The 26,673-nt window shown below is 43.7% G+C and overlaps 1 protein-coding gene across 2 annotated transcripts in view; it reads right to left on the bottom strand.

Annotated features, from left to right (window-relative positions):
- Positions 1 to 26,673, bottom strand: part of FANCC (FA complementation group C) — a 451,540-nt gene that overhangs the window by 162,720 nt on the left and 262,147 nt on the right. For both annotated transcript variants that reach the window (XM_063913751.1, XM_063913750.1), the window contains exon 8: positions 4,069 to 4,225. In XM_063913751.1, the coding sequence (XP_063769821.1) occupies positions 4,069 to 4,225 (157 nt within the window). The remainder of the gene's footprint in view (positions 1 to 4,068; positions 4,226 to 26,673) is intronic.

Here is a 26,673-nt window from a genome sequence, read left to right as displayed (position 1 = left end):
GAGGCGCGTTACAAGCGTAGTCAGCATATTTGAAAAAGCTGCCCAAGGTGGGTCCTGATTGACCACAGGTGCCACAGACGGACTGGGAGATGTATGACCCCCAGCGCCTGAACCAGCAGCTAACACTTCCCCCACTGGTGAATCCGTGTGACAGCACTGCATGATGCAGGAGCGTCCACGGATGTCCCGCCCTGTGTAGCAGACATCATATGGGATGTAGCTTTAGGACGTAATAGTACAATATAGCTAGACAAACACAAAAACCAGCACATAATCCCCTGTGTTTTGTGACAGTAAATACAGAGCACAGAGGATTTAAGTGGTGTGGGGTGAGTGAAAAGCACAGTGAGAAATACAAACAGTATACCCTGTGTAGCGCTATATATTATATGAGACCCTGACGCACCTAGTTCCCCAGGGTACAGAATATAGTGATAGCAAATGTGTGATACACAAGAGTGGAATCCACACAGCAGCTACAGGCACACTCAGTCACAGGTACAATGCAGGAATTATCACATATAAACAATAAAACTGCACTGGACTAGTAATTACATATAGGTATGTATGTATACATATATAACAATGCACAGTAAACACTGGATGTATATCACAGAATACTTGTACTAAATATTCAGATAGTAGTACACTTGTTCTTAACTAACACTGTCTAAAATGACATGTAGAATACTTAAGTGTCTGTAAATGCACAGTGTTGATGATACAGGTGGATTTACAGAGGATACAGTGCCCAGCAGTCCCGGAGATCAGCCCAGCTATGTAATGGCTCCAAAATCTCTTCAGGGAGTGAGGGAGAGAGAGAGATGCAGCTCCAGGGCGGGAACACCAGCAGTAGATGGCGCCCAGGGCTGGGGTAGGGGCTACAGGTCAGCGCCTTATCCCCTCTGCTGAACTTCACCAACGGGTACTGTGGAGCCTTTTGCAAACGGATTTTAATAAATCTGACCTGTGCTCCTTGCCCTGGTGGATATAGTGGGGTCCCCGTGCGACACAGTGCCCACGACAGCGGCGCGTCCGTCTCCTGGGACCGCGACCAAATTGAGATTTACCTTACCTCCCCCCTTTAGTGCAGCCACGTGATCCTGGAGAATGACAGCGGTGGTGTGCCTGAAAAACCAGTGTGTCACCATTGCAAGTACCCGGGAACCAGGCCGTGGGAGTATGCAGCGCCGCTGAGGGAGGTGATGGAGCCGCAGCACAGCATGTTATAAAGACATAGAAAGTGCTGCGGCCCTTGAAGTCTTCTAAAAAGCTCTTTTCAGGGCTGCCTAGCGCAGCCCCACCTGTTAGTGACCAGCACTGCAGGCACCAACTTGCAAACTGAGCTACAGTGCCTAGAGGCGGGGCTATAGAGGAGGTGGTGCAGTGCATCCTGAGAACAGTCAAAGCTTTAGCCTGTTGGTGCCTTGGATCAAGATCCAACTCTACACCCCGATGTTATTCCCTGTGGAATACCAGTGTACCCAGAAACACCTATTTTACATTTGTATAACTCTAGGGCATAAGGAATATCTTCACAAGGTAGATTTCTGCGGACCACATTACGAAAGTCCACAAACCTCAAGTGCACTTTACTTGTCCACTGAGAGCATTTCAGGCTGCATCCTCACTTCATGGTTCTTTCAAATGCCCTTTGTAAATAAATCTGTGTCTTTGTAAGTTTGCAAATACATCTGAAGCTGTGCATAGTGGAAACTGTTCAAATTGATTCTACTTTAGGACCACCACATCCATTAATTTTAAATTGTTTATATTAGTCATAAATACACATTGTTTATTCTATATTATGCATTAATGAGAGCGAGAATATATCAGACCAGTCTTTATTACATACTGTATTATTTCAAATGTTCCAAAAATGTTACTGTGTTCCACATGCACCTAGAAATGTGTGTCCCAGCAGAAATGCAACTAGAAGGTGCAAAATATGTAATACCCCTTTCACATTGCCGTATTAACCCGGGTAGCGGCTCGTTGTGAAAGGGTCCTCGAAAAATAACCCGGGTCCAGTGACTTGGGACTCCAACCAGGTAGCAAACAGGTTTGGTCCTGGGAAGGACTCGGGTTATAGGGCAGTGTGAACAGTGTCCCGGGTCACCCGACCCAGGTCCCGTAACACCCTATGGTGAGCTGGCTTGGAGTATATGTCATCTCCAAGCGCCGGCTGAGAAGCCCTGGCAATAACCCGGGTCCAGCCTGCGGTGTAAACGGTTTTCAAGATGCATTGGCATACTGTAGCTTGAAACCCATATTCAGTGACCCAGGCTGGACTCGGGAATTTGGTATGAAAGTTGTATTGTTATAAGCATATACACAGTACACACTAGATTCATACAACTAGAAAGTGCAAAATGAGTTCCATTACAAGGGGTTGGGTTCGAGTGACCGGCGTTTGGGATCCCGCCGGTCACCATACCGACACTGGAATCCCGATCTTTAGATTGTCATCGGGGTGGGGCGGGGGCTGGGAGCGCAACTATGCCTCTTTTCGTGCTCGCTGCACTCGCCACACATCGGGCTCAGTGGCTCGCTGCACTTGCCACGGATTCTATTACCACTCTATGGGTGTCGTGGGAATAGTCCCTGTTAGTCGGCATGCTGACTGTCGGGCTCTGAATCGTCCGGGATCCTGGCGTCAGTATAGTGACTGGCAGGACTGGATCCCATTACAAGCACACACACTAGATTCATTCTAGAGTATTAAAGTTGTTTATTTAATAGAAAAGGACTCACTCCTTTGTGAATATAGCCTTGATCTCTGCAGAACAAAATAATATTTTCTTCATGTTGGTGTTATAGTAGGCATACTTCTCAAGCAAATTCTTGATCAGCTTAACAGCTCCAGTGGGTCAGCATAAACCTTTGCACCATTGAATTCAAACCTCCTGCAAATTCAGGCTTCCATGTAAAACCAAGTTCAGCTGTGCCAGTGTAAGCACATGACTTCACCACTACTTATGGTCCTGTATGTGACTCCCCAAAAAAAAGATTACACTGCTCCATCAAATATCCAATACATCAAATTATGCCATAGACCTATCAACTAAACCTTCTATGTGCTGCATTTCACAAACCATAATTCTTCTACCTCTAAAATTGGGATCCGGTCTCTAGGTCGACAGTAACTAGGTTGACCACTATTGGTCGACAGTAACTAGGTCGACAGGGTTTCTAGGTCGACAGTTCGACATGAGTTTTTCACGATTTTTTTCTTTTTTTGAACCTTTTCATACTTAACGATCCACGTGGACCACGATCGCGAGGCACCTTGCCCGAAGCATGGCGAGCGAACACGGTGCACTAATTGGGGTTCCCGGTCACTACAAAGAAAACGACAACAAAAAAACATAAAAAACTCATGTCGACCTTTTGACCTGTCGACCTAAAGACCCTGTCGACCTAAAGACCCTGTCGACCTAGACACTGTCGACCTAATTACTATCTACCTTCCATTCCACACCCTCTAAAACTACACTATATTCTGAAGCATCAATTGTCTGAAATTATTTCATCTACTCTACTCACTCTTCAGAATTGCAATGCCTTGCTAACTACTTCATCTTTTAAATGAAATGACCACCTCCTCTCTAACACATCTAGGTTCTCAAATTACAATGTCCAAATGACTCAGGGGAAAAATAATCTGTGTATGATTGTGACTTTGCATATTGTCAATCATTCTTATACTTTTGTTTACTTATTCAAGGGCCTAAAAAAGACAACAAATGGATTTAAACTATTAAAAGTTGTTGACACAATTATCTTTTTTTCAGACATTCAGAGCACTTAAAACATTAATCTTCTAATTATCCTTTTACTTGATGCAATATTAATAATATAATATGCAATACATTTATGACCAATGAGAAAGTACAGTTCTCAGAAATGTATTACTATGAGGAGACAACTTTAAAGATAAAACAGTCTTACAGAAAGACGTATTTTGGAAAAAGGTATTGTATACATTAAAGACAATCATGCAAATAGTCCTTTAAATCATTTCATGAAAATATAAACTATTGCATGCTGCGAGACTGGAGCACTTACCAAGAATGAATCTTTTATAATCTGCTCCATTTCGTTCAATGATTTGCTTTGGAGGGCAATTAATGTTTGAAATAGATCCAGCACAGCTTTTTCGAGGCTTGGCAAATGACGAAGCCACAGGCTTAATACTGCTGATTCACTTAGCACAATCTTCTTCCTTCATTTGTAAGAAAAACACAAACCAATTTAAAACTAATCATTTCTTGTGACGGACATCATCACAAATGAAGAAAGACATTTCCAGCCTGTTACTCTATATGCATTATGTGACATCAAAAACATGTCTCCAGGGAACCTTCATAACACAGATACAGTATGTGTTTTTTTTCCCTTTAAATAATGGATTACATTTTGTAAATGCATCAAAAAATCTATCCTTATAGCATTTATTCCAGTAAAAATGTATTTTTCACTATAGCTATATACAACAAGTTTTTACTGTTTCTTTCCTTTATTTAGAATACTATAGAATTGCAAAATACAAGCTCAATTGCTCTTAGAGAACAACATCACATAAAATGGTGGAATACATACGAAATCCTGGCGGTAAGGAAGCCAGTGGTCACATGACCAAAAGCACCATCCCAACACCAAAGATTCCCACATCAAGTATTTGTATCCTTCCTTAACCCTTGGCTGGTGAATATGGCTAACCCTAAGGGAGTGTCGAATATGGCTAACCCTCGGGGGGTGGTGACTAAAGCTAACCACCCCCTCTAGTGCGTAACCCTAACTCCCCCCCTGGGCCCTAACCCCCACCTTCGGGATGCTGGCTGTCGTGATCCGGCGCCTGTCTCATGAATGCTGTCGGGATTTAGGCGTCGGTCACAGGCATCCCCACAGCCGGGATGCTAGACGCATCCCAAAATGGTTGCATGCAACATACTGGTACTCCACTACCAGCTGAAATTATATTTTAATTGCTGTTACCAGCTATGGGCTCAATCTTAACAAACCATTGAACCTATTCCTTCCCTGCACGGTCCTTTTTATTCCTGTCCACTGATATACCCGTTACTATAAAGAGTAATTTTAGTAACAGGAATATTAGTGGATGGTCAAACTCTTGACTTAGGCAAAAATGCAATTAGCCATGGGTTCCTTAAATAACCCGCGGCCACAACTTTCTGCTATTCAATTAGAAATCCGTGTTAATACAGGTCTCCTATAGGAGTTGATGCATATTTTAGTTTGCACTTCCTGCATGGTAGAAAAAATCCTTACTTCAAGAAAAAAATGTCAGAACTAGGGACCCTATTCAGTATCAGTTGCAGATTCTGCTAAATAGCAAAATCTGATACTGCTTCTATCACATGCTGGAGGCCACCAAGTGCAGGGCAAGGCCGCCTAGCATGCTAATCGGCGACCAGCGATGCGATCTCCAAAAAATTGCGATCGCATTGCTGAGTCAGGAATTAAGGTTGACCCCCTGCATATGTTGCTAGGCATATGCAGGGGGTCAACTAAAGCACTAAATGCTGCCAGACTGAAAAATGTCCACTAAATGAACATAAATATTGATGGCAAATTATAGGTTTCTAGGACAAAACATTGGAGTACAGTGATAGGTAGAGGACAAGCATAGCTGAAATAGGAGACATTAAAGGCCCAAATGAGTAGATTGGAAGTGAGCGTGAGACATGTTTAGGATTAGGTATCCTTTGAAAACACATTAGTGGACTGTGGAGAGCTGTTGGGAGACCCCCCCATCACCAAGCTATCTTTTACCCCTTTCACATTGCACAAATAACCCGGTATCGATCCAGCATATTGCCGGGTCGACACGGGTCAGTGTGTGGTGTGAAAGCGCCAAGTCCGAACTCCCGGGTCGCCTGACCTGGTAATTCAACCAGGGTTATAAGCAGTGTTATTCCCGGGTTGAATACCGTGTCAGTGGCTGTGTAAACGGATTCCCGGGTTGATGCGACCTAGGACCCGTTTACTAGATAGGGAGAGGTGGCGCGGAGATGAGCTCATCTCCCAGCGCTGCCTCTGCCGCTATGGCAACTGACCTGGCATATTGCCGGGTCGGACAGCCAGCGAAAGGGGAAGGAGAGTCTTCAATGCCGGATCCCACCCGGGAAGGACCCGTTTCCAATTCCCGGGTGGGATCCGGCATTGGAGATCTGAAAGGGGTATTTGTGGATTCCCTGTTCCTTTTCCATCTCGGGTTGTTGAGGGCAGGTGGAGATAAAAGTTCTTTGAGGGATCACCAGAGACGTAAAATATATTGGCTAAAACAGGTGTGGTGATGGAGGTTTGAAACTGGGCTACCCTAAGACACCGAAAAGTACTTTTATGTGAACATATACTACCTATTTCAGGTGAGTGCCCAAGAAGTTCTTGATGCCTACAAGAATTTGATTTGGAATTTTCACCACTCCATTATTTTTCTTTCCTCCTTATGTACTGAGAATAAGGGAAAGAATATACATCTAGAGGACTGAAGAACATTGGTAATTTCCTTCATTTAGCAGATATTTCTAGGAGAAACAGTGCTTTTTAGCATCTCCATTTTTATAGTTGGTATTATATTTGAGTAACAATGTAACACGGGGGGATTAAGCTGCTATTTTTAGGCGTAATTTGGGCGTAAATTGTAAATTTTTGTTTTTTCATTATAGTCAATGACATACTTATTGCTAAATACAAAGGCCATTTATGCATACTTATTCTGATTGATATATCTGCAGTCTTTAACACAGTCAATCATTCACAGGATACACAAACATAATATTGAACAGCGCAACAGGTGTATATTCAAGGAATCTAATAAAGACAGTGTGAGATAACAATCAAATGTTATATTCAAATTTATAAAAATATATATAATAATGATACCACATACAGATCACTTTGCACATACTATATAAGCTAAATTTCTCTATGAAGCTGGAAAAACCATAGTACTAATGAGTGTCATATAACACCAGGAGGAAGAGAATTTTTTATCCCAATGTAGTCCTTATACATCATATATTGATGTAGATAGGTTATTCCTGTAACGCTGTCCTGTAAGTGGGCTTACACACCGAAAGCAGCAAATACCTGATCCCCGAGTGGGTCCACTGATGGAGAGTTTGTAAAGCTAGGATGGAGCTCCTGCAGCTTATGTGTGTTTGCAGGCTCACTGAACAGATCTGTGCATTCCCGCTCAGTGGTATAAAGATAGAGTCGGTTTGCTTCAGATCTGCGATGCCGGGTAGCACTGTTCCCCATGTGGGGTCCGCAGATAGAAGGTATACTGAGCCAGGATTGTGCTCCTGATGGAAATTGCAGGCTTACAGAGTGCTCCATGGTGTGGTGACTGGATCGGTGTGCCCCAGGATGTATGTCCGTGTCGACAATCAAGTAATGTTAAGGTAATGAACTTGGAAAAAGGTGAGGGGGTTCATGTATCGTCCTCTATAGGCCCGTGGCCTGTATGACTGAACATGCATATATTGCTCCGATTCCAAACAATGCAGAAACCTAAAATGTCTACCTTACAATTGGCTAGTCCGAATTTTTCATTGCGTAACAATAGTTACTTAGTTACAACAGTTAAAGTTTGCTTAGACTGGATGACTAGATAGGTACTCTTATGCTTCACAACTCCCATCCGATCCGGTTTGCTGCCAGTATCTTATACTGAACACTAGGTTGAGCTAGAAAAATATATATTTTGATCTATATTTCTTTAGCCTACAGAGGTACAGTTTTTGCCAGCAGTGATTCTGCCACTAGATGGCAATATTAGAACACACACACACTAAATTTATTATTATGCTTTTTAAATTATTTTGATCATAATTCAGCCAGCCTCTCCATTCTTTCTTAGTTTGAGCTTGGAACCCACATACAGCTCAGTCCATTCCCCTTATATTGTGTTTTACTGGCACTCCTTACCCTGAGTAAGGTAGTGGAAATTGCCATAAAGGCAACCAAATACTGTAGGATTTGTTTCTTTAGATCTCCACATAATATTAAAAAGTATCTTTCCTTTGCCCCTTAAGTTAGAAATTCAATTGGGCCTAATCATTTATTGACAACCCCCCCCCCAAATAAAAGAAACAACAAACAGGCTGTTTTCACGAAAACACGTGGATCCATGTGGTTTAGCGGCCGCGATCGCGAAAATGGGCCAGTTAGCAGGGATTTTCTTTCACCTACATCTGGGTTGCTCAAAAAAACAACAAAAAAACAAACAAACCAGATAGTGGTAACTTTCTCCCCTGGGGAGCAATTTACTGCGGCTAATTGAATTCCCCCCCCCTAAGTTTGATGTTATGATAAATCTTCCTCTCATTGGGCCTAATTCAGACCTGATCGCTGTTGTGCAAAATGGCAAAGTGGACGATTATCGAATGACTGCGCATGAGTATGAATCATTAGGGGTCATTCCGAGTTGTTCGCTCGCTACCGTTTTTAGCAGAATTGCGTTCAGGCTAAAAACCGCCAGTTCTGCGCATGCGTATGGGCCGCAGGGCGCACGCGCTAAGTACTTTCACACAAAACTATGCAATTTTACACAGAGCCGAGCGACACTTTTCAGTCGCTCTGATGATCGGTGAGTGATTGACAGGAAGTGGGTGTTTCTGGGTGGTAACTGAGCGTTTTCCGGGAGTGTGCTAAAAAACGCAGGCGTGTCAGGTAAAAACGCAGGAGTGGCTGGGGAAACGGGCGTGTTTGTGACGTCAAACCAGGAACTAAACGGACTGAGGTGATCGCAATCTAGGAGTAGGTCTGGAGCTACTCAGAAACTGCAGGGAAATATTTAATAGCAGAACTGCTAACCTTTCGTTAGCAATTCTGCTAAGCTAAGATACACTCCCAGAGGGCGGCGGCCTAGCATGTGCATTGCTGCTAAAAGCAACTAGCGAGCGAACAACTCGGAATGAGGGCCATAATGCGCAGGCGCCAGGCCAAAACTGGAAAAAACAAATCCTGCATTTTTTTGATTACTATTTGAACGCAGGCTGATTGACAGGAAGCAGATGTTTGGGGGTGGTAACTGGCCATTTTCTGGGAGTGTCAGGAAAAATGCAGGCGTTCCCAAGCATTTTCAGGGCGTGTGTGTGACGTCATATCCGGTCCCGATCAGCCTGTTTGTATCGCACTGTAGGAGTAAGTCCTGGGCTACACACAGACTGGAGAAATCATTTGATGGTGATGGTGCAAACGGATTTTCGCACGGCGTACGCATGCATTCGCACACTTACACGGGGCAAGTTTTCACTCTCTATGGGTGGCAGCTATCTGATTGCAGCCCTTGGCAGATCAGATCTGAATTAGGCCCATAGTCATGTGATGGCTTTGCACGTTTCCCATTCTTCCAATGTTAATGAGGACAGAGGTTCACAGGACAGTCAACTGCAAACACAAACCTACAAATATGTCAATGCATATTTTTTCAAATACAACTGTAAATCCTCACACAATCAGGTGCATTTGTCTCATTTAATTACATGACGAAATGATCACTTCACTCTGTCCTGTACAATACATGTAGATAACGATGCACCGTCTCAAAGCACAGTATTTCTATATGGGGTTTCCAAATGCTTGATTGTAGAGTAAGTGTGGCCAGACCATGAGGAGGGCATAATAACATAACAAGCTAAAGGGGGAATTCGGCCCCCCACAGCCCCATGTTCGCGAAAACACATAGGTGGGAACTTAACCCGAATCCTATGTCATTTCACCTGAAAATGGGTAATTTTTCAGGAGAAAAAAAATGCAATACAATTGAATTGCCCCCCCTTCCTCCAAAAAAATAGAAAAATCATAGTTAAATAATTGCGGTAAAAGCTTGTTTTTCTTTTCTTTTTGGAACATTTCAGAACAAATTGAATTCCCCCATAGTCTGCTTCATACAAAGTGCAGTGCATGCAATACTTGAGATATATACAGGGCCAACAGTTATGGTAAGCTGGTAGATGTGGGAGTAGGGGCAAACACAAATGAGCAATCCAAGAGTCTTGTTCTACTGAGTAATGGAACAAGTCCAAGAGTGTGCTTCCATAAAGTGGCTTATAGAACATGATCGGGTCTTGTATGCATCGGGACAGGCAACTGGTCTCCTCCTCATACACTGAGATGGTGGGCATTGTGGGATCTCTGCTCCTCAGCTCACCCATGATCACACTCGAAGGGCGCTACTATACGTCTAGAAAAACTTGCGATGGCAGATAAAAAAAAAACACAACTTTTTTTTCCAATGGACTTGCAAAGACACTATCCCAATAGTTTTACTATTTCCTAGACTGACATATCTGTATCAAATGGACTGTAAAGTACAGAGCTAATACTTTTTTTCTCTCTATTTGGCGCCTGTATTTCCATACTTTGCTCCCCCCATGTGAGGGATCTCACTAGATGAGCTTTTAGTCTGATCTCCTGGCACAATCTGGATATGTCTTCCAAAGGGTTGTCATCAATCTGGAGATGATTGTCATTCTGGAGATGTCATCCAAAACCTCTTCTAGGATTAAACATATTGTTAAGTAGTCAACTTTGCTTCTATCAATGCTACCTCTTCTCCTCTCACCCTTATTGATCCTATAGGCAACTTTTTGATGCTAACTTGGGTGTTCTTCAGTCTCACAGACCAGAGAGCCCCCTTTTTCTCAATGTCTGATTATGTTGTTATTGTGTGTAACTTATGTAACACTGTTATATATATGGGCCACAGCCATGGCACTCTTGTTATCGAAATTCTATGTTTCCTACATTCCATATAGTATGTTACTATGGCATTTAACTTTGTTTTATAGCCATATTTGGTTTATTGATTGATTTTTTTTTTACTATATTTCTATTTTATATTGCATCATTCCTTTCTCAATATAAACATTAAAAAAACCTGTTGTATGGCACCTGCAAAGATTTCTAAAAACCCTAGGAGAAAGAGTAGATATGTAGCTCCTTTGCTACATAACTACTATGTGCAAGGGTAGACATCATCAGTAACAAGATAGTAGGAAGCTTCTTTACTATTGCCACGTTGATCATTCCCCTCTGCAGGAAGTACTTTGTAGTATTACAACTTGGATATAGGAAATGTGTTTAATATAAAATTGTCTTTGATATCAATATTTCATAACCAGTTTTATAGTAAACACAGCACTACTATGTTGTTCAGGGGGAGGGGCGTCATGTACCTACTCAACACAATGACACCCACATCACAACATTGTTTCTGTTACATGCAGCCTTGTGCTCATCAACATAACACAAGTGCCCAGGTCAGTGCCTTCCACAAAGTGTTCTCATTCCTCTACTGAAATACTCTGTAGATGTTTCAGTCTTCTTTTCCCTTGAACTGATTGCTTCTTTCAAAGACTAGTGACATCTGATATGAGCAAACCTATAAATTTGTCCCATGTATCAAACGCCACAGTTTAAAGCCATACAAAATTGGAATTTAAGATCAAGGAAAACATTTTGTGCATTCCGTATTTTGTTTAGAAATCTCTGAACTATTCTCCAGAAGCGCTGACCAATTCTTCCTTATGGATTTTTGCCTTATGTAATAGCCCCATTACATAGTGGGGTAAAACAAGGATCTAAGGAACCCAAAATCCCCCTCTATGCTTATAATGTACTCCCAACCTTATCACACCCAATGACTTCCTCCCCAATATCTTAGAGATTCATACAGCTCTCATGATATTAAATCAATTCTGAATAATTGGACGTTCTATATAGATCCTAAAAGAGCTTTGCAACTTAAAACTTGCTTAAAAAGAACCTTACTTTTAAGTGCCAGCAGTGTATGCTTAAATAACCACTAAACACTACTTATATATATCCAACTTTCTCCTCTACGGAAAACCTTCAAAGTGGGCCTGTTTACTCAGGAAAATCTGCTTCTTTCTCTAACGTTGCACATGTTCTGAAGCACACCAATAAATCAATTAATCAAATTGTAACTGTAATTCAGCAAACAGCTTAACTGTGTGTCAGCAACACATCGACACCTATCCTTTAATTATGTCACTTATTCTTGCACATTTTAGCTATAATCTAAACTTCTACTAAAGAGGCACATACTAGATTAATTTACAGTAAAAAATAGCTGCTGCATACTAATTTATATACAGTATTTAACATAGTTGCCTACCTTCTTTGGAGGTCTGGGGGGCTGCCAATTGGGTAGGCAAGCTCCAATACTTCAATAACCATCCCAATAAATATTTCCCTTGCAAAAGTAATGACGTGGGGACATGACTCAATGTGACCTGTATCTTTTTGACACCTTCCTGATCAAATGGTGCCCAGACACTAGAGTATCACTACTGCTATCTCCAGGGAGTACCATCTCAGAAGACTGACGTCCTCCAGCTGAAGTGATGACTCAATTTTAAAAACAAACATTACATTCTGTGATCCCGCAACGAATGAAAAAGAATGATAAAGTTGAAAAAAAAAAAAAAAAACTACAACTTGTGTCCACCATTGTCATGTTGCCCAATTGAACCTGTCGACCTTCTGACCTTGTCGACTGTTCACTTAAACTAGGTTGACTTATCATCCAAATACCCCATTTAAGTGACTTGTTGAGGAAGTTGAGTTTGGAACCAATTCTCCCGCTCAGCACATAAAAAGGACTGAATATTCTTCAGCATTTCATAGGGCTACTATGTACGTTGCTAGCAGAAAATCATTGTTTATGAGTTTGCAACAAATTTGTTTTTGAGCACTAAAACTGGTTAATTTTGCTAACAATATTGGAAGTAAACTGTTATTTCTCAATTGTCTTGCATCCACTTTACTACTTCACCTTACACATACCATACAGACATCTAGGTAACCACTGGTGTAGCGTTGGCACTAATTACTTTATAAGAATACTGTTATTAGCTGTACTGTGCTATACACCACTACAGGTCTCCTTTCTGCAGCTTCCTGGACTTTGTAGAATAGTGTGAAGCCATAGACACAATTTAATATTCAACATGACTTCCTTCCTTGTGTTCTACAGTATATTCAGAATGTAAAAGAGAGGGTAAAAAAGCAACTCTACAAACAAGCACTTTCGGGTATACTTGGATGATATTACAGTGAGGATGTTAACAGTTAACGTTATATTATTGGATACATTAGTGAATGAAAACTAAACACTTTCTTTTGACATTTTATTTGGGCATCTGAGCTGGCTAATTCTATTTTGATGAGGCAAATGATACTTTATACTGGTGTATTTAGTTTAACTTTTATACTATGGTCTTTATGCTTTGGTGAACAGTGCATATCATATTCAGTGCACCAATGTAACCTTGAGAGCGTAAGCCAATGCTCTAGGACCACCCAGTTGCTTAAGTTGTACATAACTCTGTGGAATGTGCTGTAAATACAATGTATACAACAAGGCTTCATGTATGTGACAAACAACATTTTCTCACACAACATGGAAAACCTCATCTAGACAGAATAGCACAATTTAAACAAGGGAGTGGTCAATGTAAATCAATGTGAAGCAGACGTGAAATATGTTTTATTAGCATTTAACCTGGAGAACAGCACACAAACTATTGTGCTAAAAATAAAACACCAAATCTGCTCACACATTTACTATGAAAGAGGAAAATAACAACAAGTTGCCCATATTGAGGATGCGACTAATCACTAGAAAGCACATCTTGTGAATGCTTCTGGGGAACAGTAGCACTATTTTCAATACATATAGGTGATATATTATTATATATAGACAGGGGCGCCACAATGTTTTTAGGTTGGGGGCAAGATATAATTCCATTTTGGTGGCTCTAAATTGATGTTGCTACTCAGGGGCAACTGGAATTACCCGCCACACCACCTACATGATGACAGAGATGTCTATCTATATTTATACAGAGGAGATGCAGTCAAAATCCCGGGTCAGATGCCAGAATCCCGACAACTGCCATTTTGCTGGTGGTCAGCATCCCAACACCCACCCCTAATTCCCACTCATTTGGTGGGTCCGCGGCACCAACCGAGTGGAAATAGAAACTGTGGTGAACAAAGCTTGCCACCGGGCCCGCAGCGCATCGAGCCTACAAATGGACTCAAAGCCTCGTTGTCGGTATACTGAAAGCCGGCATCCCGTCTGCTGGAATATCATAGCAGACCCATACAGAGAACTCTATTGGGCGGGTGCAAGGGGAGGCAAAGAGGGAGGATGGGAGGAACATATCATGTGAGAGGTGAGTAGAGCACAGGGCTGGTCCCAGGGGAGGGGCCAGCTCACAGTAACTAAGCACACACTAGAGGAGCTGGGTGCAGGGGCGGAGCATCCTGAGAAGGGCTGTGGAGAGGGATGGGGTGGCGTCACCAGAAAGGGGATCATCTCCGGCCAGACACTGCCCGAGGGAACCCTAGAAAGAAACTGCAGTCCGTGCCTATTACTTGAGTGGCACCTCTCAAATCTTTGGGGGGGGGGGGTGGGGTGGAGTTAGGGGGGGGGGGGTGTTTGAACCACCACCATGCCCTCCCCCACTGTTCCAATAACTGTACTGTAGGTAACGATCTGGCAAATAAAGAAATTGGCTTCAAATCTGATATCGTTCAGATAGTGGGCTTCGTTTGCGATACACATTTGTAGTTGATTTCTGAAGTTTCACATCAATCAGCGGGTCATTTCCGGCGTTATCGCTGCAATTTCTTGACGAAGCTCACTGTCATTTGTCTGGCTACGTTGGCCATCTGAAAGCTGAGGTCTACAAACATTAACCAAGAACCTTTAATGAACTGAAGGTTGCTATACGCCAAGAAATGATGCAGATGTGTCCTCACACATCTTTGTTAATTTTTGCGGCATACCCTGGCATTCCCGTGATGCGTATGCATCTTGTGACCGCGCACCACTAGAGGACCTTACATATGCACTCCAATGGAGTGCAGCAGCCACGTGTGTACGCACGCACACGTGAACATTACAGTATGCCGTGTTCTTTGGCCTGCAATATGCTTGCATCCCGGGCAAAGACTTAAAGGATCACATCTGTATCATATTCCAAGCCAGCTAAAAATAAACTGTATGCCATGACCTTTTAAATTATGTATTAAAATTCCGATTAGTATTTCCATGCCTTTTTGTTAACCTTTAAAATCTGGGAGTTTTTTTTACCTCACCGTGTATAACATGAGATTGAAGGCAAAAATGTAGTACCTCTGAGCAAACGGCCTGACCCAAGTGGCTGATAACCGCATTAGGGTTCTCCTTTCAGGCGCCCCTGGACATGACAACACAGCTACATGCTACCTCACTGCATTGCTACACTGGCGGCCGCCTCATTCACAGCAGTGAAGGACTCTTTTGACTGTGAACATTCAAATTCTGAGAGACCAGTTTATCAATATACTCTTGGATGGACATACACATTAATACAGCAGGTTAATCGCCGCTAGGGGTATAAAGGGACGTTTTTGATCATTATAATGGAACTGTGAGTACTCACGCTATCAAATACTAATTAAGCTCTATCAATAGCATACAGAAGAGGTCATTCGGATGCTGTGTCATTTTTGAAACTCACGTACACTGCTTCAATTCCTATTTGATTACTGCAAAAGCTACTTCGTATGCTGTGTGGCACAAATTTTGCACTTTACAGGATCCCTGGGGATACACTAATTAGTGCTTCAGTATTTACATTTTTTTTTATAATTATGTTATTACTATTTTTTACACCAGTATATGTTTCATATGTATTATCTGATTTATATGAACCGATTAAATCTGTGAACGTCATTCCTTCTAGTTCACATTTGCACTCTCTGATAAGACCTTTTCCATGCACATAATAAAATTACATTTAAAAAGCTACCAGTACTTCCCAACACTACAGTATCTCTGCCATTTACTTGATTAAATAAATTTGCAGTGCACCTCACAGGGTGGGTTTGACTCAAACTCACACATGAATTAGCCACAGATCTAGCTAGGAAATAAATGCAGATCACCACCTGTATTCAGAGTTGGCCCGTCCCTATCCGTGCCCTTGTGAAAGTAGCTACTGTATCTTCATTGCACAACTTTGCACCAGCCCTAACCTTGATGCAAAATATGTTTATTCTGCATACGCTGATCTCTGCTTAACTCACAATTTTATCTATATGCCCAAGATACGTGCTTGGAATACTTAGCTGCCCAGTTAACGGCCAGATACACCCACTCAGCCACAAAGTGGCGAAACTGTTGAGAAGCATTAAACTTTAAATAACAGTACCTGCTCAAAGTTGCATACTGCACAGCTACAAAGTATATGCAGAGTGGAAAATCGCAGGATCCATCTGTAAAATGAGCTTGCATGAAAATCTGAATCAGCTCCATAAACTGAAGAAGGTATTCCAGCACCAGCGTACCATATAACTAGTCATACTGCAACAAATTACGATTATTGTGTGCAAATGTATATATTCAGTTTTAGAAACTGGACCTGGATAACAACAATACTGTTGGTACTTTTTTAAAACACCTCTTTTATAAAGACACTTGACATAAAGAATTCAAAACCAGCTCCAGAATATTGTGTTGACATTTTATATCCAGCAGCTGAACACTCAAAATAAAAAGAAATGCAACAAAAAATAAGATTTTAAACCTACCGGTAAATCTTATTCTCGTAGTCCGTAGAGGATGCTGGGGACTCCGTAAGGACCATGGGGAATAGACGGGCTCCGCAGGAGACATGGGCACTTTAAGAAAGACTTTAGATCTTGGTGTGTGCTGGCTCCTCCCTCTATGCCCCTCCTCCAGACCTCAGTTAGAGAAACTGTGCCCAGAAGAGACGGACAGTACGAGGAAAGGATCTTTGTTAATCCAAGGGCAAAATCACACCGTATAACTTGTGATAAACTACCCAGTTAACTGTATGAAACAACATAGCATCAGTTCAAAACCGATGCAACTAAAACATAACCCTTATTTAAGCAATAACTATATAGAAGTATTGCAAAAGTAGTCCGCACTTGGGACGGGCGCCCAGCATCCTCTACGGACTACGAGAAAAAGATTTACCGGTAGGTTTAAAATCTTATTTTCTCTTACGTCCTAGAGGATGCTGGGGACTCTGTAAGGACCATGGGGATTATACCAAAGCTCCCAAACGGGCGGGAGAGTGCGGATGACTCTGCAGCACTGACTGAGCAAATAGGAGGTCCTCCTCAGCCAGGGTATCAAACTTATAGAACTTTGCAAAGGAGTTTGACCCCGACCAAGTAGCAGCTCGGCACAGCTGTAGTGCCGAGACCCCTCGGGCAGCCGCCCAAGAAGAGCCCACTTTCCTAGTGGAATGGGCCTTGACTGATTTTGGTAACGGCAATCCAGCCGTAGAATGCGCCTGCTGAATCGTGTTACAGATCCAGCGAGCAATAATTTGCTTTGAAGCAGGGGCACCAATCTTGTTGGTCGCATACAGGATAAAAAGTGCTTCTGTTTCTCTGACTCTAGCCGCTCTGGCCACGTAAATTTTCATAGCCCTGACCACAACAAGGGACTTGGAATCCTCCAAGTCACGCTTAGCCACAGGCACCCCAATAGGTTGGTTCATATGAAAGGATGAAACCACTTTTGGCAGGAATTGAGGACGGGTCTGCAATTCCGCTCTATCCATATGGAAAACCAGATAGGGGCTTTTATGTGACAAAGCCGCCAATTCCGACACTCGCCTAGCCGAAGCCTAGGCTAATAACATGACCACCTTCCAAGTGAGATATTTTAACTCTACCGTTTTAAGTGGTTCAAACCAGTGTGACTTAAGGAAACTTAACACCACGTTAAGGTCCCAAGGCTCCACCGGAGGTACAAAAAGGAGGCTGAAAATGCAGCACTCCCTTCACAAAAGTCTGAACTTCTGGGAGAGAAGCCAATTCTTTTTGAAAGAAAATGGATAGGGCCGAAATCTGAACCTTAATGGAGCCTAATTTTAGGCCCAAATTCACTCCAGTTTGTAGGAAGTGAAGGAAACGGCCCAGATGGAATTCTTCCATAGCAGCACTCCTGGTCTCACACCAAGAAACATATTTTCGCCATATACAGTGATAAAGTTTAGATGTCACGTTCTTCCTAGCCTTTATCAGCGTAGGAATGACCTCATCCGGAATGCCTTTTTCCGCTAGGATCCGGCGTTCAACCGCCATGCCGTCAAACGCAGCCGCGGTAAGTCTTGGAACAGACATAGCCCCTGTTGCAACAGGTCCTGTCTTAGAGGAAGAGGCCACGGATCTTCTGTAAGCATTTCCTGCAGATCCGGATACCAGGTCCTTCGTGGCCAATCTGGAACAATGAGGATTGTTCTCACTCCTCTTTTCCTTATTATTCTCAACACCTTGGGTATGAGAGGAAGAGGAGGAAATACATAGACTGACTGGAACACCCACGGTGTCACTAGGGCATCTACCGCTACTGCCTTAGGGTCTCTTGACCTGGCGCAATACCTCTGTAGCTTTTTGTTGAGGCGGGACGCCATCATCTCTATCTGTGGCAATCCCCACCGACTTGCAATCTGTGCGAAAACTTCCTGATGAAGTCCCCACTCTCCAGGATGTAGGTCGTGTCTGCTGAGGAAGTCTGCTTCCCAGTTGTCCACTCCCGGAATGAACACTGCTGACAGTGCACTTACATGATTCTCCGCCCAGCGAAGAATTCCGGTGGCTTCCGCCATCGCCACTCTGCTCCTTGTGCCGCCTTGGTGGTTTACATGAGCTACTGCGGTGACGTCTGATTGGATCAGAACCGGTTGGTCGCGAAGTAAGATCTCAGCTTGACGTAGGGCGTTGTATATGGCCCTTAGTTCCAAGATGTTGATGTGAAGACAAGTCTCTTGACTTCACCAAAGAGCTTGGCAATTTCTTCCCTGTGTGACTGCTCCCCAACCTCGGTGGCTCGCGTCCGTGGTCACCAGGATCCAGTCCTGAATGCCGAACCTGCGGCCCTCTAGAAGGTGAGCACTCTGTAGCCACCACAGGAGATATACCCTGGCCCTGGGGGATAGGGTGATCAACTGATGAATCTGTAGATGTGACCCGGACCACTTGTCCAGTAGGTCCCATTGGAAAGTCCTCGCATGAAACCTGCCGAAGGGAATGGCCTCGTATGATGCCACCATCTTTCCCAGGACTCGAGTGCAGTGATGCACTGACACCTGTCTTGGTTTCAACAGGTTCCTGACCAGAGTCATGAGTACCTGGGCCTTCTCTATCTGAAGGTAAACCCATTTCTGGTCCGTATCCAGAATCATACCCAAGAAGGGCAGACGAGTCATAGGAACCAACTGTGACTTCAGGAAATTGAGAATCCAGCCGTGTTGCTGTGACACCTTCAGCGAAAGTGACACGCTGTTCAACAACTGCTCTTTTGATCTTGCCCTTATTAGGAGATCGTCCAAGTATGGGATAATTGTGACTCCTTGCTTGCGTAGGAGCACCATCATTTCCGCCAATTACCCTGAAATTGGTAATGACAATACTGTACCGCAATTCTCAGGTACGCCTGATGGGGTGGATAAATGGGAACATGAAGGTATGCAGCCTTTATGTCTAGATACACCATAAAATCTCCCCCTTCCAGGCTGGCGATGATCGCTCTGAGCGATTCCATTTTTAATTTGAACCTTTTCAAGTATAGGTTCAGAGATTTTAATTTTAAAATAGGTCTGACCGAACCGTCCGGTTTCGGGACTACAGCCAAGGTTGAGTAATATCCCCTTCCTTGTTGCAGGAAGGGAACCTTGAGCACCACCTGTTGGAGATACAATGTGTGAATTGTATTTAATATTATCTCCCTTTCTGGGGGAGAAGCCGGTAGGTCCGATAAGGAAAACCGGCGAGGAGGCACCTCTTCGAATTCCAGCTCATAACCCTGAGATTTATCGCCCAGGGATCCACCTGTGAGTGAATTCAGATGTGGCTGAAGAGTCGAAGACGTGCTCCCACTGGGGCGGACTACCTTAGCGGAGCCCCAGCGTCATGCGGTGGATTTAGTAGAGGCCGGGGAGGACTTCTGTTCCTGGGAACTAGCTGTGCCCTGTGCCCTTACCTCTGGTAAGAAAGGACGCTCCTCGTACCTTCTTGTTTTTCTGCGACCGAAAGGACAGCATTTGATAATGTTGTGCTTTCTTAGGCTGTGAGGGAATATAAGGGAAAAGATCAGAATTACCAGCTATAGCTATGGAGACCAGGTCCGAGAGCCCTTCTCCACACAATTCCTCAGCCTTGTAAGGTAAAACCTCCATATGCCTCTTTTAGTCGGCATCACCTGTCCATTGCATGTTCCACAGGCCACGTCTAGCAGAAATCGACATAGCGTTGACTCTAGAACCCAGTAGACCAATGTCTCTTTGGGCATGTCTTATATATAAGACAGCATCTTTTATATATATATATATACATATATATAGTAGATAACAAAGCAGGCGGCACTCCAAGTCTGTTGAGAAATCAAGTGTATTTCACACACAAAACATGATCCGACGTTTCGGGGTCCAAGCGCCCCTTTGTCAAGGTGAACAATGACAAGTGTAATAAAATTCATACCTTATATTAGAGAAGAAAACCCGCCAAGTGTCCCGTTCACGCCCTTCTTCCGTCTCCAATGTGTGACGTCACGCATTGTGCACTCCGTGCGTACGTCGTTGTCCTGGTTACCCGACGCTGGAGGCGGCCGGGCTGCGGCGCTAATGAAAGAAAACATAAAGTGCATAAACCTTAGCAAGTTACAGAGCCCCACACCAAAGATAATTAAAGAATTAAAAAGATATAGTGTAAACATTTGATTTGACTAGGGTGATACCTGAAGATGCACTCAAAAAGACGGTGTATGTAAAAATGGAATGCAAAAGGAACCCCTGGCCGCCCGCTGAGGTCATACCCTCAGTAAGGCGGACCTGGTGTTTAGATGATGTTAAATGAATAAAAGCCTGACAAAAAACTTTCAAAATAAGTTATAATGAGGATATGCTCTATCACATTCCGGATTTACTCCGGCTGGATTTGGCTAGGTTACTTCAGGTATTACCTTCGTCAAAACCTAGGGAAACAACTGCTGTTTGAAAAATGTCATGCTTAACTCAAGCTTTCCTATTGGATGTTACTGCAAAATATATTAACACTCTGGGATAAATCAACTACTCTAAACGCCTAATATTTCATTTAAAAATATTCCAGCTCAGTTTCTCGTTCAGTCCGTGGGGATTGGTAGTGTTTAGCTCAAAGATCCATTTGGCTTCTAATCGTAAGAGGCTGCCATCTCTGTCCCCTCCTCTGATGTGCTTGGGGACATGGTCGATGATCATATGTCGCAGGTCATTCATAGTGTGGTGGGCTGCCGCAAAATGCCTTGCCACCGGTTGCTCTGATTCCTTACCCGCCAATGACTGTTTGATGGCCGAGCGATGAAGTGCCATCCTCTCTCTCAATGTTCTAACTGATTTGCCCACATAATGGAGTCCACATGGGCATTTTATGAGATACACAAGATAGGACAACGACGTACGCACGGAGTGCACAATGCGTGACGTCACACATTGGAGACGGAAGAAGCAATGGACCGCAAACGGCCGGGCGGGCGTGAACGGGACACTTGGCGGGTTTTCTTCTCTAATATAAGGTATGAATTTTATTACACTTGTCATTGTTCAACTTGACAAAGGGGCGCTTGGACCCCGAAACGTCGGATCATGTTTTGTGTGTGAAATACACTTGATTTCTCAACAGACTTGGAGTGCCGCCTGCTTTGTTATCTACTATCCAGTCTTATTTGGGATGGCACCCAAGCACTAAGTCCAGGAGGGGGAGTGCCGGTCCTTGCAGTTTTCCTATACATATATATATATATATATATATATATATATATATATATATATATATCCTAGGGTCAATAACATGGTATCCTTATCTAGGGTGTCAATCTCCGCTGATAAGGTATCTGTCCACGCTGCTACAGCTATATAAACCCATGCCGACACAATCGCCGGTCTGACTAGTGTACCAGAATGTGTGTAAATGGACTTCAAAGTACTTTTACTGCATGCTATCTGCAGGATCCCTGAGGATAGCTGTTAAGTCAGCGCTACCTTTTGGATAAACGTGTCAATGCCTTGTCCACCCTAGGGGAAGATTCCCATCGTATCCTGGCCCTAGCAGGGAAAGGATACGCCATAAGAATTCTTTTTGGGAATCTGCAGTTTCTTGTCTGGAGATTCCCGCTCTTTTTCTTCATGAGAGGAGGGAAATTTACCTCAGCTTTCTTCCCCTTAAACATGTGTACCCTCGTGTCAGGGACAGATGAGTCATCAGTGATATGCAAAACATCTTTTATTACAATAATCATATATTGAATACTTTTCTGCCAGTTTTGGCTGTAACTTTGCATTATCGTAGTCGACACTGGAGTCAGACTCCGTGTCGGTATCAGTGTCTATTATTTTGGATAGTTTTGAGACTCTGAAGGTCCCTGCGACATAGGGACAGACATGGGTAGATTCCCTGTCTGTTCTCTAATCTTTTGTGCAATAAATTTACCTCAGCACTTAATTCCACATATCCAGTCAGGTGTCGGCGTTGTCGACGGAGACACCACACACACACATTTGCTCTATCTCTTTCTTAGGAGAGCCTTTTACCTCAGACATGTCGACATACGCGTACCGACACACCACACACTCAGGGAACCCTCTTATCTGAAGACAGTTCACCCACAAGGCCCTTTGGAGAGACAGAGAGAGAGTATGCCAGCACACACCCCAGCGCTATATGACCCAGGAAAAAAACACAGTAATTTAATGTTTTACCCAGTAGCGCTGTTATATATTATCTGCGCCAAATTATGTGCCCCCCCCCTCTTCTTTAAAACCCTCTTTTCTACCGTGGTATAAGCAGGGGAGAGTCCGGGGAGCTTCCTCTCAGCTGTGCTGTGGAGAAAAAATGGCGCTGGTGAGTGCTGAGGGAGAAGCCCCGCCCCCTCGACGGCGGGCTTCTGTCCCGCTCAAATATACTGTACACTGGCGGGGGCTCTTTATATATACAGTGGTTAGCTGTATATATCCTATTTTGCCAGAAAATAAGAATTTACTCACCGGTAATTCTATTTCTCGTAGTCCGTAGTGGATGCTGGGAACTCCGTAAGGACCATGGGGAATAGCGGGCTCCGAAGGAGACTGGGCACTCTAAGAAAGAATTAGGACTACCTGGTGTGCACTGGCTCCTCCCTCTATGCCCCTCCTCCAGAGACCTCAGTTAGGGAAACTGTGCCCGGAAGAGCTGACACAATAAGGAAGGGATTTGGAATTCCGGGTAAGACTCATACCAGCCACACCAATCACACCGTACAACTCGTGATACTATATCCAGTTAACAGTATGAACAACAACTGAGCCTCACGAACAGATGGCTCAGAACAATAACCCTTTAGTTAGGCAATAACTATATACAAGTATTGCAGACAATCCGCACTTGGGATGGGCGCCCAGCATCCACTACGGACTACGAGAAATAGAATTACCGGTGAGTAAATTCTTATTTTCTCTGACGTCCTAGTGGATGCTGGGAACTCCGTAAGGACCATGGGGATTATACCAAATGACAATGCTAAATTCCTTTGTCGTATAAACAACCCTTTATGAAGCTAAGAACACTGTACGCTGTTTACTTAAGAAGTACCGTAATGGTACGCTGTTGGCGTAACGATCGCTCGGCCGTAGGCGAGACGCTCAAGCGTCACGTTCGCTCGCGGCCCAGCGATCACAGGACACGTTATTGGTTATGTCTAGGGTAATGATTCGCTATGGCGTAGCTTACGCTCGAGACCACGAGGAGGTCACCAGCGATGCAGACGCTCACAACACTATACCTTTATGTTAAAACCTTATACCAATGAAATACACTGAATACCTTAATGTGAGTACAGGGTGTAAGTGCAACCTTGTGTAACCTGACTAACTACAAAGCTGCTTGAGCGTCACCGACGCTCAAGTGAACACTTAACACTATAGAAAATACACAGATACTGGTTTAGGTTCCAAAGCCTATTAACTGTATTATATCTAATATACTTGTAAAAGGGGATAACAGTACAAATGATACACTACAATATAACAAGGACTTCCTAACCACAGAACTAAACAATAAATACAAAAAGACAATACTACACTGACCTAAATGCAATACAGTACAATACTATAATACTATGAGAGATATAAGAGAAAAGAGGAGAGAGAGAGATAGAGAGAGAGAGAGAAATTGGCTCACAGAAAGACAATGATTACGGAGAGAAACTTACGCACAAAGGGTATGATCGCCTGCGCCTCGATATCCAGCTCCCGGCTATCAGCAGATAACCGTTGATGAGAGTGAGTGCTGGATGTGGTCGGCCTGCCTATTTATGCCCCACACACAATGCAATCTCATAGTCCCTACAATCCCATTGTTCATTGGCCGAAGGAATTCGGCCCTGCATCATAACAAAAGGTCATAAGTTGATTCATATCAGTGGCCCTGGTTATGCAAAATAATGGGTGATGACTAACACATTCCTGTCTTCTGGAGAGCGATTGTTTGGCGAATACAAAACAGAATCCTGTCTGGGTTCTGTTCTATATTCATGATGTCCACTTTCAGTTGAGACAATGACATCTCAGCCCTCATTCTCCTGTATACAAATCCAGCCCCATTTGTAAACACAGGTGTTGGCCCTCCTTATTGAGTCTCAAAAACTCAGTGTAATTAAAGGCTATTGTACTCCGTCTGCGGGAAAGATACTGATTTGGAGTACAATTGATCTTCAATTACTATTCCTGTGTTTACCTTATGCATGTGTAGATATGAGGCCCTCTTAACATGCAAACTATTGTTTGGGGGATCTCTGAGGTCAAAGAGACATTTGAGACCCACTGATGCCTGTCTCCAACTGTTTCAGATGCATGACTAAGTAAGAACAAATAATAATAAATAAATGGACATAACTTCTTATGTCCATAACTATTCGCACGAGCGATTAATACGCTCCAAACCAACACCGGAATATTGCTAATTAAATACTCTTCCGATGGGTACCAAACACTGCTGTATGATTCCTGTTAGACCCTTCGTACGATGCAAAGAGGGATTCCTCAGCTCAGGGACATTCTATTTTAACCAAACTTTCAGAATCTATCAAAGGGACCATGATCTATAAACTACATTAATTGTGAACAGTTGTAACGAATGGGTCGCACGCTACGACTACGTAAACTCTACCGTAAATACGCATACCGCGCCTGCGAGTGCACGCTATTGCGGGTATGCGCCTCCACGGGAGAGCGCACGCATGCGCAGCACGGACCAGTGTGCGGTGCAAATATGGCAACGTGCATAGAGACATTTTTCTGACTTCGACACAAAGCTCCCAAACGGGCGGGAGAGTGCGGATGACTCTGCAGCACCGAATGAGCAAACTCAAGGTCCTCCTCAGCCAGGGTATCAAACTTGTAAAATTTTGCAAATGTGTTTGAACCCGACCAAGTAGCAGCTCGGCAAAGTTGTAAAGCCGAGACCCCTCGGGCAGCCGCCCAAGAAAAGCCCACTTTCCTCGTGGAATGGGCTTTGACTGATTTAGGATGCGGCAGTCCAGCCGCAGAATCTGCAAGCTGAATCGTGCTACAGATCCAGCGAGCAATAGTCTGCTTAGAAGCAGGAGCACCCAGCTTGTTGGGTGCATACAGGATAAATAGCGAGTCAGTTTTCCTGACTCCAGCCGTCCTGGAAACATATATTTTCAAGGCCCTGACTACGTCCAGTAACTTGGAATCCTCCAAGTCCCGAGTAGCCGCAGGCACCACAATAGGTTGGTTCACATGAAAAGCTGAAACCACCTTAGGAAGGAATTGGGAACGAGTCCTCAATTCCGCCCTATCCATATGAAAAATCAGATAAGGCTTTTACATGACAAAGCCGCCAATTCTGATACACGCCTGGCCGACGCCAAGGCCAACAGCATGACCACATTCCACGTGAGGTATTTTAGCTCCACGGTTTTAAGTGGCTCAAACCAATGCGACTTTAGGAAATCCAACACCACGTTGAGATCCCACGGTGCCACTGGAGGCACAAAAGGGGGCTGAATATGCAGCACTCCTTTAACAAAAGTCTGAACTTCAGGCAGTGAAGCCAGTTCTTTTTGGAAGAAAATCGACAGAGCCGAGATCTGGACCTTAATGGAACCCAATTTTAGGCCCATAGTCACTCCTGACTGTAGGAAGTGCAGAAATCGACCGAGCTGAAATTCTTCCGTTGGGGCCTTCCTGGCCTCACACCAAGCAACATATTTTCGCCATATGCGGTGATAATGTCTTACGGTCACATCTTTCCTAGCTTTAATCAGCGTAGGAATGACTTCCTCCAGAATGCCCTTTTCTTTTAGGATCCGGTGTTCAACAGCCATGCCGTCAAACGCAGCCGCGGTAAGTCTTGGAACAGACAGGGCCCCTGCTGCAGCAGGTCCTGTCTGAGCGGCAGAGGCCATGGGTCCTCTGAGATCATTTCTTGAAGTTCTGGGTACAAAGCTCTTCTTGGCCAATCCGGAACCATAAGTATAGTTCTTACTCCTCTCCTTCTTATTATTCTCAGTACCTTGGGTATGAGAGGCAGAGGAGGGAACACATAAAC

Source organism: Pseudophryne corroboree, chromosome 1 (genome assembly GCF_028390025.1).
Source record: "Pseudophryne corroboree isolate aPseCor3 chromosome 1, aPseCor3.hap2, whole genome shotgun sequence".
Classification (NCBI taxonomy): Eukaryota; Metazoa; Chordata; class Amphibia; order Anura; family Myobatrachidae; genus Pseudophryne; species Pseudophryne corroboree.
Note: the sequence above shows the minus strand (reverse complement) of the source record. Positions and strands in the feature narration are given on the sequence as shown.